The sequence below is a fragment of the Equus caballus genome, chromosome 3 (genome assembly GCF_041296265.1).
Source record: "Equus caballus isolate H_3958 breed thoroughbred chromosome 3, TB-T2T, whole genome shotgun sequence".
NCBI lineage: Eukaryota > Metazoa > Chordata > Mammalia > Perissodactyla > Equidae > Equus > Equus caballus.
Genome location: NC_091686.1, coordinates 18,497,601 through 18,512,316, shown reverse-complemented (window position 1 = coordinate 18,512,316; position 14,716 = coordinate 18,497,601). Strand labels below are relative to the sequence as shown.

Here is a 14,716-nt window from a genome sequence, read left to right as displayed (position 1 = left end):
TAAAAGGCATCCAAATTGGAAAGGAAGAGGTAAAATTATCTATTTTCACAAATGAGATGATCTTATACATAGAAAGCTCAAAGAATCAACACACAAAAAAATGTTAGTGCTAATAAATTAAGTCAGCAGTTATAGGATATAAGATTAACACACAAAATTCAGCTGTATTCCATACACTTTCAATGAACAATCCAAAAAGGAAATTTAAAAATCAATTCCATTTACAACAGCATCAAAAAGATTAAAATATCTAGGAATTAACCAAGGAAGTGTAAGATCTGTACACTAAAAACTACACATTACTGAAAGAAATTAAAGTTCTAAATAAATAGAAACTATCCCATGTTCATGGTTTGGAAGACTTAATATTGCTTAAGATGATACTACCCAAAGCAATGTAGAGATTCAATGCAATCCCTATCAAAACCCCAAAGTGTTTTTGCATAAATAGAAAAACCCATCCTGAAATTGACATGGAACCTCAAAGGACCCTGAAGAGTCAAAACAGTCTTCAAAAACAACAAAATGGAGGACTCATATTTCCTAATTTCAAAACTTACTACAAAGCTACAGTAATCAAAACAGTGTGATACTGGCAATGCGGATAGACAGACAGACCAAAGTAATAGAATAGAAAGCCCAGAAACAAACTCTCACAATACACGGTCAATTCATTTTCAATCAAAGGCTCTAAGACCATTCAATGGGGAAAAGGCAGTCTTTTCAACAAACGGTACACAGAAAACTGGATACCCACATGCAAAAGAATGGAAGTTAGACTCCTGCCTCACATCATATACAGAGTTAACTCAAAATGGATCAAAGACCTAAACATAATTAAAATTATAAAACTCTTAGAAGAAGAAAATGTAGGGAAAATCTTCACGACTTTGGATTAGGCAATGATTTCTTAAGTATGACATTAAAAGCACAGGAAACAAAAGAAAAAATAGATAAACTGGACTTCATCAAAATTAAAAACATCAAAGGACACTATCAAGAGAGTGAAAAGACAATCCACGGAATGGGAGAAAATATTTGCAAATAATATATCTGACAAGGGATTAGCATCCAGACCTTGTAAAGAACTCCTACAACTCAACAACAAAAAACAAATCAACCAAAGAATGGGCAAAAGATTTGACTAGATATTCTCCAGAGAAGATATACAAATGACCAATAAGGTCATGAAAAGATGCCCAACTTCATTAGTCATTAGGGAAATAAAAATCAAAACTCACACTGAGATACCACTTCATACCCATTTAAGACGGGTATTATTTTTTTTTAAATGTGATGCAGCTACCATGGGAAAACACCAGTTTGGAAGTTCCTCAAAAAGTTGAACAAAGATTTTCCAGATGATCCAGTAATCCACTCCTGGGTTACCCAACAGAACAGAAAACAGAGACTCAAACACATACAGTACAGCAATGTTCATAACAGCATCATTCACAAATAGCCAAAGGGTGGAAACACGCCAAACGTCTTTCAACAGATGAATAGATAAATAAAATGTGGTATATATACACAATGAAATATTATTCAGCCATAAAAAGGAATAAAATTCAGATATATGCTTACAACACGGCTGAATCTTGGAAACATTATGCTAAGAGAAACCAAGCCTCACTCAAAAGGACAAACGTTGTATGATTCCACTTACACATCTGGAGTTGGGAAAGTCATAGAGACAGAAAGTAGAACAGAAGTTACTACAGGCTGACAGTGGGGAGAGAGAATGGAGAATTATTGTTTAACGCGTATAGAGTTCTTGTTTGGGGTAATGAAAAAGTTCTTGAAATAGCGGTGATGGTTACACAATATTGTCAATGTACTTAATGCCACTGAACTGTACGCTTAAAATGGCTAAAACGGTAAATTTTGTTATGTATATTTTACTATATTAAAAAAATTTCACAAACTTTGAGTTTTCTCATGGGAGAACATCGTATGAAATGAGTGAATTAGGTTTTAACAGCTCTAATCATTAACTCAAAGCAAGACCTGGAGGACTTTTGTACACTCTCTTAAAATTTATAAATTTGGGATACAGAATATTTTCCTTTTATCTCAAAGGTTAAAAAAATTAGTTAAATATTTACAAATCCTGAAATGTGTTTGTGGGAAGATGAACAAAATTTCCCCATTTGTCTAAGCTGCCTGCCCACTAGCAAGCTGCTTACTTTAGCCACCTCGTCAATATATAGATGTTTCTGGTTTATACAAACAAGACAATGACCTGGTGGGTATAGAAAAACAAAGGCTTTGGAATCCTAGTTTGATTGCTTATTGGATTGGTGACCTAAAGGGAAGTTGTTTAACTTTTGTGAATCTGTTTACTTATTTACTCAAAGAGGCTAGTGTCTCCTTAAATGTATATATAGGTACTCTGTAACATTTTATAGGAATGCAATTATTATTACTTAAATTGATAAAGACAGGACAATTAATTTATCACTTAATGACTTCATCTAGTCTCACGGCTTTAAATACCACCTGCATGTCAACAACTCTCAAATTTATATCTTTAGTCTATAATTCCCTTCCAAACTCTAGACTCTTCATCCAACTGACTGCTTGATATCTGTACTTGAATGTTCAAAAGATATCCTTAAACGCAACACATCCAAAACCAAACATCAGATCTTTCTCCAAAACCTGCTGCATTCACAGCCTTCCTCATCCTAGCTGATGGCAACTCCATCTTTCCAGCTGCTCACATGAAAAACCTTGGTGTCATGTTTAACTTCTCTTACCCCTTACATGGAATCTGTCAAAAAATACTACTGGTTGTATCTTTAAAATACATCAAAAATCAGACCATTTCTTAGGCCCTCCACTGCTACCACCTAGTCCAAACCACCATTCCTGGCCTGGATTACTACAATAGCGACTTAACCAGTCTCTGTTTCTGCCCTTGCCTCCCTACAGTCTTTTCTCTACCCAGCAGGCAGAGCGACCCTGTTAGAAGCTGAATCAGATCATGATTCATCTGTTCAAAACCTGACAACAATGACTTACAAGAGCCTACATAGCAGTTCTTAAAAGAATGATCAAGGACACATGGGGTTCCCTGAGAACTTTTAAGGAGTCTGTGAGGTCAAAACCATTTTAATAATAATACTAAGATGTTTTTGCCTTTTTCACTATCATTCTTTCATGAATTTATAGTGGAGTTTTCCAGTGGAGCTACATGGTATGTGACAACTTGATTGCTGTAATGGGTAATGGGATGTGTGCCTACATAATCTTGTTTTTAAAGTTCTCCATTTTAACTTCTAATACAATGAACACTGATAGACATAAGCCACATAAATAAAAGTTCTTGAGGATCGTCAATAATTTTTAAGATTATATGAAGGAGTCCTGAAACCAAAAAGTTTGAGAGCTGTTATCCTACAAGTTCTGCTTCCCCGTTACCTCTTGATCACATCTCCTACTATTTTCCCCCTAGATCACTCTTGTTTTAGCAACACTGGCCTCATTGCTATTCCTCAATAAACCAGACACGCTCTCACCTTAGAGAGAGGTGAGAGCTCTCTGGCTGTCTCTTTTGCCTGGAATACTCTTCCTATAGGTATTCATATTGGTAATTTCTTCATCTTCAAGTTTTTGACCAAATGTTACCTCATCAATGAAGCTTATTTAGATTACTCTATTTAAAACTACAATTTGCTACCCCACTTTACCCCACCACAATCCAATTATCCTTTACCTTGCTCTTTTGCTTTTTTCACAACACTTGTTACCTCCCAACATATTTTATAATTTACTTAATTATTGTGTCTATTGTTTACCATCTGTCTCTTCCCACCAGAATGCAAGAAAGCAAGTTCTGTGATGGCAAGGATCTGTTTTATTCACTGAGGGCCTACAATGGTGCTTAGCATATACTAGGCAATCAGTAAATGCTGTCTGCCAATCTTTTTTTTCTTCTTCTTCTCCCTAAAGCCCCCCTGGTACATAGTTGTATATTTTAGTTGTGGGTCCTTCTAGTTGTAGCATGTGGGATGCCGCCTCAGCATGGCCTAATGATTGTGCCATGTCCGCACCTAGGATCTGAACTAGGGTCAGAACTGGGCCACCGAAGTGGAGCATGGGAACTTAGCCACTCGGCCCCAATAAATGCTGTTTGAATGAACAAATAAGTACAGATAAATTCAAAACAAGGGCAAACAATATAGAAACTAATGCAATCAATCAATTTATAAACTTTATATTTGCAATGATTCATAGTATATAAAATAAATCAATATTACACTGTAAAAAGCAGTAATAACATTATAAATCAGCAGCCAACAAGATTACGTGTTGTGTCACTCATACTACTGGATTTCTGATGCAAGGGAAAAGAGTTAAAATTAAAATTTCTTATTGTGAGAAGGTCCAGAGATAGATCCAAATATACAGGGAAGTTAAGTATAAGATAAAGGTGGCATTTTAAATCAAATAGAAAAAATATGGATTATTTAATAAACAATACTTAGACTACTGGGTAGCTATCTGAAAAAATTATAATTGGATCCATTCCTCATACATTCCCCAAAATAAATTCCTGGTGGATCAAAGATTTACAAAATCATAAAAGTAATAGAAGCTATGGGAGACAAAATAAAATATTCATAAGTTACATAAATGTAAAAAAAAATTCTTCATGACAAAAAACATGAAACACTCAGGGAAAAAACTTGTAAGTCATAGCTGAATGAGCTAATGAACCCCACATATAAAGGGCTTCTTCTATATTCTATAAATCAATAAGAAAAGGATGAACAATCTAATAAAAAAGTGAGCAAATATCAACAGAGATCATATGTTTGTGATAAAGATTTTCTCTTAGCATATGAGAAGGTACACAACCTTACTTCTAAGTGAAACGCAAATTAAAATTATACTGAGAAGCTATTTTCCCCCTATCCCACTGGCAAATAAGACATTTGATAACAGAATGTGTTGGTAAAGATATGAGAGGAATAGGCACTCTCTTACAATGCCAGTGGCAATGTAAATTGGTATAACCTTAATGGAGGACTATTTGGCAATCTTTCTCAAAATACTGGTCTAGCAATCTGACTTCTAGGAATTTATCATATATACACACGTACACAGATGTCTACAAAAATGTGGGAAGTGACATTTGTAAAAAGTTAATCACTATACTTGTTACACAGATAATGACACAGCTATAGAATGGAATATTTGATAGAATATTTTATGGAATATTCTATTATAAGAAGATCTTCCAAGGAAGTTCTTTTATGTTACAGTGTAGAAAAATTTCCAAGATTCCATACATGGAAAAAGCAAAATGCATAAGAGTATACATACTATGCCAGTAAAAATAAGGGAAAAAATATACACAATTGCTTATAAATGCATAGAACAGCTCTGGAGTAACCGTCAAGAAACTGTAACTCCATATGCCTATTCAGAAGACAACTGGGTACCCAGTAGAGACTTTTCACTACGTACTTTGTTGTACCTTTAGTATTTTTAACATATGAGTGTATGACTTTTTCAAAAACTAATGATTATCTTAAGAAATCCAAGTAAAATTAAATTTAAAAACTCCCATTCTACATAAAATCATCTATAGATGCTTTTAAATACACAATAAAGGACTTGATTTGTTCCACATTCTTGTGGATGTAAAGTTAGAATGCCTGCAACCATCACTCTCAACTCTAGCCTATCTTCCACCAGAACTTAAGAGTTTCATACTTTTCCTCTTGCCCAGATAGACGGGCTAAATGGTATGTTTCAAAAATGTCTCCCTCCCTGCTCCCAAAAATGTCAGATATATTCAAACAGAGAAGAGCTGTCTCAGTACATTTATGTAAGTTCTATCAAAAGCTAAATTCCCTGGCAAGAGGTAACCTTGTAATGCAAAGCCAGAGAACTGTCACCAAACCACAAAAGCTGAACTGGTGAACCTAAAATTATTTCTGTCTCATTTAAAATATATATTTTTTTTTGGTGAGGAAGATCGGCGCTGAGTTAACATCTGCTGCCAATCTTCCTCTTTATGCTTGAGGAAGACTGTCACTAAGCTAGTTTCTGTAACATTTAAAATATTTTTGTCCCTGTGAATTATCCATTTCCAAAGGAAATCAGAAACAGGATACGACTTTTAAAATAGAATACATCTTGAGACACTGGCTTTGTATATTACATACGGTAGACATCAGAAAATTACTATGTTGTTGTGTTTATAGAGGTGAGATAATATAAAGTAACCAATTACAGCTATTTCAAAAACCACTAAACACACGTGAGACAATCTAAATTTCAGACAGGCCTGGATTCAAATGCCAGTCCCAGTGTTTTTGGCTACATAACACCAGGAAAGTGCTTAAGATCTCTGAGCCACATCTCTAAAAATAAGGTTAATAATTCACTTTTCAAAGACTGTAGGGAAAAACTAATGAGCTACTAGCAAAGTGCCTAGCACAGAGCCCCAAAACTGCAAGCTTTATTAAGAAACGTTAACCACAATTTATTATTTTTAAATATACTTTTTGAAGTGAACTTATTTTGAAGATTTTTGATATGCTGTGATATTCTGGTTATTTAGTGGTAGCTTCTCTCAGAGTTTTCATAGTTTATGTACAAATTTTAGTGTCAAGTTGATTCAAAGAAAAATTTTTGTTCAAATGGGGTATAATTAACTTGTATCCATGGAGATATATAGATGCACTTGATGTAAGAAATAAAAGATCTCTTCAAATGTTTGTCCTTGCTTCATTGGGTCTGAAAATTAGATTTTCTTATTATATGTCCAAGAGTAGCTGTGTCTAGGTCCTGAATCCCCATCACGGTCCATTCTGCATGAGCCATGATCCAAAACCTAAATGGGCATTATTTATGGGACCTTTCTGCCTCTGGAATTATTCATCATAAACAAGTTAGAGGCTGGATGGTACATGTATGCTTCCCAGAAGAGGATGCATGAGTTACCCAGAGTCCCAGTTAAAGGAGAAGGTTCCATATTATCTACCTTACTCCACCCAGTGCCCCTGAGTGGTTAAACACCTCATTTGTGACCCACTCTCACTCTTGACTACACACAGCTTTCTTTTGTTTTATTTATTTAACTACAATAAACACCAGTGAAACGAGTATTCAACAGGTGGGACAGAACACGGAATAATATTTACCCTCTCTGATTCTCCACAGTAATATTTACCCTCTCTGCTCTTCCATACCAGCCTCCTGCTTCCCCCATCCAAAATAACCACCTGAATCTTGTATTTATCATTCCCCTGCTACTTGAAAGCAGGCTCTTCTGCTTGTCACCTATATACAGAACTGCAGGAGCTGAGGTCACGTCTAGAGTCCCTGTTTACAGTCGAATTAGCAATTGCCCTACATTCAGGATCAGCATGTTACTGCACAGAGCCTGCAAGTGGCAGTGTCAGTTTTCACCACAGCAGCAGGTCAGGCTATATTTAACATGTACCCTCTTCTCTGCTGAAGAGCTGCAGCTGCGGCTCTGCTAGTTTGTGAACAAAGGAGGACAAGTGGGAACTGAGGTACTCTAATGGAAAGTTGTAACTGGATTCAGCTTAATCACACATTAAATGGGCCTGTATTTTCAGGTCTAAGACAGTCTAATTTAACAATTAATTTTAATGAAAATGCTTAACATAGCTGTGACAATTTCTATATTTCTGTACTATTTTAATGTGTATCATTTGGTCCAAAAACTGGGATGTAGACACTATAATGCATAGAAATGTTTAGGAAAAATTACAGCTCCAGGTATACAAATTGACATATGAGTAAAAACTCATTGATAATTTTTTAGATGCAGAACACACTTTTTAAGCAGGGGCAATGGTACATGTAGGTAGCAAAGAAAAAAGAAAGTAGCAAGAGTTTTGAACAGTGCCCTAACTGGTTGAATAAGTATATACCACAGCCTTCCAAGGGCACTGCTTGAAAGAGAACATCACTTGGGTATTCTGTTGTTATTACCCCAAGGAATATCCCCTGAGGAGGGAGCCACACTACTCTGAAGCAGAGAAACGCTTGTGGAACACTTCTGAGCTTGGAAGGTTGATATGAGGGATAAAAATCACCTCAATGAAACTGAACAAGGATAATGGTAAAGTTTAGTCTTGGGTTCCAAAAGCAACTTATGCAAAAATCTATAGTAGGTGGCGGGAGAGAAAGGATGTAATTTAGCAGCACTTATGACTCACTAAATTAACAGCAAGACGGAGTTAAGAAAATCCCCTGACCTCAGGCCATACTGATAAAATAAAGTCTTCTGAACACGGAAGATGACAATCCCAATCCACCCTGAGCTGGCCTGAGTGTGTTCCCTTCTGGATATTGCACTATGAAAAGGAATTAAAACACCAGGGTTCAAGCAGAGGGGAACAAAAAGGTGGGGGAAAGGTGACATTGCTGGAGTGTTTTTAAGACTAAGAAAGAGGGGCTGGCCTGGTGGCATAATGGTTAAGTTTGCATGCTCCGCTTTGGTGGCCTGGGGTTCGCCAGTTTGGATCCCAGGCACAGACCTAAACACTGCTCATCAAGCCATGCTGTGGCAGGTGTCCCACATATAAAGTAGAGGAAAATGGGCCTGGATGTTAGCTCAGGGCCAATCTTCCCTAGCAAAAAGAGGAGGACTGGAGGCAAATGTTAGCTCAAGGCCAATCTTCCTCAAAAAAAAAGACTAGGAAAGAGATCAAGATTTCATACATGTGAAGCACTATTACAGAAGGTGGATCAGATTTCTTCTGTGTGACTCCCGAGGCATCAGATCCCGCATAAAACAAGGGCAGCTGGAACTCAAAAGGTCTTAAGATGTTCCAAAGAAGCTGGAGAGGAAGAGACACACGGGAATACAATATCACTAGGGATACCAAAGTATGAAGTCCAGTGTGAAAGAGGAAGATGGAGTAGAGAGCCTTTAAAACTTCACCTGTACTCAGAATCTATAATCTTAAGATTGCCCTGACCCCTCTCACAGACCAAGGCTCTATGGAGAAAACAGCATTTTCTTTCATCTATTCTGCTTGCTCTACATTTGCAGTCTCAACCCACAGACTGATGAGAAACATGATTGCAGATACTGGAAAAACTCCTAAAGTACTGAATTAGAAGTCAGGAGACTTGGGTTTTAGTCTTTACTCTGCTATTGACTGAGGGTGTTACTCTGGATGAATACCTTAGGCTCTGCAAAACTCACATTCTTTATCTGTAAAATGAAGAAGCTGTATTAGAGTAGTTCCAGCTCTGTAAGTCTTGAGTTTCTGAGACGAGGTACACTAATATCTTTTCTATGAAACATCACTGAATTTATAATAAAAAATTAAGGTGTTAATGTCCACGTTCCTAAAAGTAACAGTCAAGTAATACCTGAATGATTCCTGACAGATTCCATCTTACTTAAAAACTTCAAACATAAAAAGGAGGTGTAAATAAATATAAAACAGGAATAGGATTAACGAAAGTTACTAGGATTAGATGTTAAGGATATTTAACTAGTATAGCAAAAATTTTCTAAAAACTACTTGTGTCCTCTGGTTGTAGAGTAAGATTTACTTTGTACTTAACACAACAGAGAAAAGTTAAAATAAAACTTGAGCTTGGGCTAACTGCAAACTTTACATTAAGTGCTTCGAATCCTTTTTGGCATGTTTTATGGGTTACTTTAAAAGCTAACCAGAAAGGGGACATTCAAGTGCTACATAGTTCAAGGCCTATGAAGTATGTTGTTATTGTTTTTTAATGAGTGTATATTAAAACTTTGCAGAACTGTAGGATTTTCTAAACATCTAGAATTTTACCTTCAGAGGCAAATTCAAATAACATAATCAATGAACTAGTTGGCAAATATAAAAAATTCATTTTAGAGTTCAAATTAAACATCAAAAATGAAATTTCCAAAAATTATGCATCCAATAAGCCCAAGTGCTCAGGAGTGTATTTTAATTTTCCCCCCTTTCTAATTACTGCTAGCACCACTGAGCTACTATCAAGCCTCCTGATAGGTGGCAATGAGGGAATTCAACAGCCAGTCCTTGTCCTCTGTGGGGCTACAATTGGGAATTTTCTTGATCATGTGCCCTCTACAATGAATAGAGCAAAAATGAAACTGCTTTTACACTTGCCCTCATAGACCTCATCTTTCCAGAGTCTCTGTTTTTGCAACACATCTTCACATATTCAAAAGGTGAAATAAATAAAATTCTCACAAAACCTTTCTGGAAGTTCTAATTTATTGCCCCCCAAAATCACTCAATCTGTGGTAAATTAGAAAAAGCAGGTTCCAGCTTTGGTCTCTTTTTAGAAGAAAAAACATCTTCATTGTGAAAAAATGAGCAAGAAGACCCGTAGAGACCTGCTCAATAAATCTCGTGTCTTCATTCCATCATATATGGGTGGTAGGTTATGACTCAAGGTCTCCCTTTGTTTCAGGGATTAAAAAAAATTATAAATATAAACCTTAAAAGCACTATGAATAATTAGTCTAAAACTGCCAGAAGAATGAATAGATAACATTTTAAAAGCCTACGTATATTTGGAAAAGCCTTTATTTATTTCAAATCTGTTTTGCATCAAAGCAGTAGCCTCCTCTCTACCTTGTGTTCATCATTAAGTACGCAGTGACACTTACACCAGCTGTGCAAGACAGAGTATCAGAGCCCTCAAGTACTCCCAACACAAGTGTGACAGATCACATGCAGTTGTGAACATGTTCATGCAGTGAAATTCTGCATACGCATTCCAGGAGAATGTTCCATTACTCTCTAGGAATTAAGAAAAGCTTGAGGGATCCCCTTTAGCACAGAGTTCTAACCATCACGGACTGCTGTTGTTGGGAGGCAGCCGCAGGGCTACATGAAAAAGACTAGACAGAAAAGATCTGATTCTGGTCTCAGCTCTGCTACTTACCAATTATATGACCTTCAGAAAGTCCAATTCTCTAAATATCACTATCTACCTCAGAGATAAAGGATTAGTAAGGATTAAATTAGATAAATAGGAAAATGTTATGAAAATTGTAGGTGTTGCTTTGGTTTACATATATACTTTCTGTTTATACACAAATGACCTGGCACATCCCCTTGTGGCTTTGAAAGCCATCCTCTACTATGCCATTTGCCCTCCAGCCACAGATAATCATGCTTTCCCAGAAACAGCCCCAGGCTTCTGCTTATGCTGACTGATCTGCCCTCTGATCCTCAATTACTGAAAATATATACTCATCCTCCAAGACTCGACTCAAATGTCATCTCCTCAAGGAAGCTTGCTAAATTCTTCTTATGGAATCTGTCACATTCTCCATTGATCTCCTGATGTGCTTCTTTTATATCTTGGTTATAGTCAGTCATGCACTGATCTAATGGTAAAGCTCTGGGAGAGTGGGTGTCACATTTTATTTCCCTTCCCTTCCCCTTAGGTTTGGAATTTGGAATTTAATACCAGCTTTGTTTTTTTTTGAGGAAGATTAGCCCTGAGCTAAAATCTGCCACAATCCTCCTCTTCTGTGTTGAGGAAGATTTGCCCTGAGCTAACATCCATGCCCATCTTCCTCTACTTTATATGTGGAATGCCTGCCACAGCATGGCTTCACAAGCAGTGCATAGGTTCACACCTGGGATCCAAATTGCCGAACCCTGGGCCTCCGAAGAGGAACGTGCGAACTTAACCCCTGTGCCACCAGGCCGGGCCCCTAATACCAGCTTTACAACTAAGTAGTAAACTCACCTTCTCCAGATACGTAAAGGAAATGGGTGACATAGAATTACTTTTCTACAGATTAATATAGAAGCAGAGAGAGAACTAAAATTTTATATCTTTGTTTCAGAATCTTTAGAATTTTCATACTGGATAACAGTCATAGGTAGCTTTCACTTAATTCCTATTTAGATAAAATTTCACTACCATATAAATGATAAAGCCAAGAATAAAGCCAAATTATTACCTGAAAATCCTATCTTGGGGAATTTTTGATTATTGAAATAACTAATATTCTAGAGTTTGTTCTCCAATTTATTGATTTCATATATACAGAGGTCTACATACCAACCTGCTACATTTATATAAATAGCTTCTTTTTATCTTGGTGCCCATAGCTGTTCCATCACCATTATCTGACTCGGCAAGCCAGCAGGGCCACAGAGAAGCAGGTTCTTTACTTGTGTGAGTCTTCTGAAGGACAGGAACTCTAACTTAATACATTCCTAGTATTCCCAGAATCTAACTTTGCACCTTGCAAATAAATAGCACTCAGCAATGTTTACTGAATTAACACCCCTGAATTCCATTCTCTAGATAATGTGACCTCATTATATGTTCTGGGAGAAAGATGCCCAATAAATCTCATGTCTTCACTTTCATCACAAGTGGGTGGTAGGTTATCATTCAAGGTCTCAACCTTGCAATAGACATTAGTGATAAAAATAGGCTTTAAAGCATAGATTTTCATGTCTATTCTCAAAATCATATATTAAATTTCTAGTAACAACAACTTATTTAAAAAAGCCCAAGCATATGTGAATAAGCAATCTATGGTAACTTTTTCATGACTCTTAGAGAAGGAAGTTCCTGGATCTTCACTGCTTCAAGAACACAAAGACAAACTTACCATCATCTAAAGTGATGTCCTGTAGACCAATTGTTGAAAAGTTAGGTTCCTGCTCTTCAGGTTCAGGTTTAATGTTCACAGTTGCCTCATCAGGTGGAAATGATGCTGGATCACACAAACTGTGACATATTAAGGATGAAGGTGCAGAAAGACCTCCTTGGCCTGTACTTTGTGCTTGAGTTGAGTGCTGTCCAGATTGCATTCTGGTGGCTAGAGACGGTGATGAGGCAGTTCCTGAGCTAGGAGATTGGTAAGGCATAGGCTGTAGCTGAGGAGATGGTGGCCCAGACAGTGGTGAACTGGCCAGGGGATGAGAGGCTGCAGGGGAAGCTGTTGTGGCAGACCCTGAATGTGAAGGACCATACGTAATGGGTTGTAACTGAGGGGAAGGCTGACCTGTGACCTGGTCAGTCACTGGAGAAGAATGAGATCCTCGTACTGTGTTTGAACAATGGTATCCCATTGATGGCAGATGAGGCAGAGTCTGCACAGAATGAGGTGTGTGAGCTAAGAGATGTCCTGCTGAGCCTGAATTTGAAGAATGAAAAGGTATGGACGATGGTGGTTGACAGCCAAGATGTATTAAACTAGGAAGAGCTGCGTCCTGCTGAAACAAAACTGGATCAAATTCTTGACTAGAGGCAGCATTAATAGGAAGACAAGTTGGTCCATTGTACATAACATTAGTTTGCATAGGCTGATAGGAAGACCCCAAAGGAGGTGTTGGTGTGACTTGAAAAGGCTGGTGCATAACTGAAGAAGGTATCATATGCTGTTCTTTACCAGCACTCTCATCCCTACACTGTAACTGTGGCAGATGGGATGAAGTTACCATGGGTGCGTATGTTTGCTGGATGGGACAAACCAAGCTTCTCTGTGCTGACAGTTCACTCTCATGTGGGTGTCCTATATCTGAGGAAGGCCTCTGGGTCTGGGGAGGATGAGGCATAGGCAATGATGAAACTGAAGACAAGTCAATCTCTTCTCTGTGTTCTTGCTTCATCAAAACTGAAAAGAAAATGATTAAAGCAAATGTTATTACATAATACATAAAATAATCATGAAAGGGCTTCATTCTAGGCTACACAACTGTAGCACGCATCCAAACTAGGGGATGAAAGCTCAAACACCTTCAGAGAAGGCAGAAAAAATAAAATTGTGAAGTCAGCAAGCATAAGACAACACGGAGTGGTTCTTGCTCTAAAAGTAATCAAGTTAAAAAAAAAATACTGCATAGAACTCTATGAAGTAATATGGAAAGACCTCTAAAATGTGCTAAGCGACAAAAAAAAGTGAGTTGCAGAATAATGTGAATATGTCACAATTCATGTAAAATAAAATATTGTGTGTGTGCGTATATACATATGCATGCACACATGTACACACATTTTTGCTTATATATGTATGGATATCTCTAGAAAGATGGACATGAAACTGATAACTGCTGGGAAGGGAAACTAGGTGACTAGGGAACAGGAGCAGGAGGAAGATTTACTTTTTCACTGTGTAAGTTTTTGTGCCTTTCGAATATTTTTCATCATATATATACAGTACCTATTTAAAAATAAATAATCTTTTAAAACCCCCAAAACCCTATAACCTAATAAAAGCCTTCAATTTGGGATCTCTGATCTGAAACCTACCAGTTACCTGGTTTTGCATGTTATATCTGTGAAATAATAAAAAATATATATTGGTCTCTGTTCCTGGTTTCTGGCACACAATTCCTAAAACTCTTGTGATTACCTAAGTGATAAGAACGCTAGGAGCACCTCTTGTTCTAATATTGGTCTTTGACCTCAGTTCCTGAGACAGAGCTCCTGAAATCCTCGTAATTTCCTGGGTGATAGGAGGGTCTTTTGTTCTAATGAGGTGACTCTGGGTGGGCTCCTGGATGAGGGCTAGTCACTGGAAAAACCAAGCCATGATTAGAAGCTTGGAATTTTCACTCCCACCCACCTCCATTCTCTTGAGAAGGGAGAAGGGCTGAAAACAAGAGTTAATGATCAATCATGGCTATGTGTTGAAGCCTCCATAAGAATCCCAAAAGTATGGGGTTCAGAGAGCTTCCAGGTTGGTGAAAACGTGGAGGTAATGGGAGAGTGGGAC

At 37.3% G+C, this 14,716-nt stretch overlaps 1 protein-coding gene across 2 annotated transcripts in view; it reads right to left on the bottom strand.

The window, feature by feature from the left end:
• The window catches only part of NFATC3 (nuclear factor of activated T cells 3), a 128,006-nt gene that overhangs the window by 14,235 nt on the left and 99,055 nt on the right, over positions 1–14,716 (bottom strand). For both annotated transcript variants that reach the window (XM_023637170.2, XM_023637171.2), the window contains exon 9: positions 12,608–13,615. In XM_023637170.2, the coding sequence (XP_023492938.1) occupies positions 12,608–13,615 (1,008 nt within the window). The remainder of the gene's footprint in view (positions 1–12,607; positions 13,616–14,716) is intronic.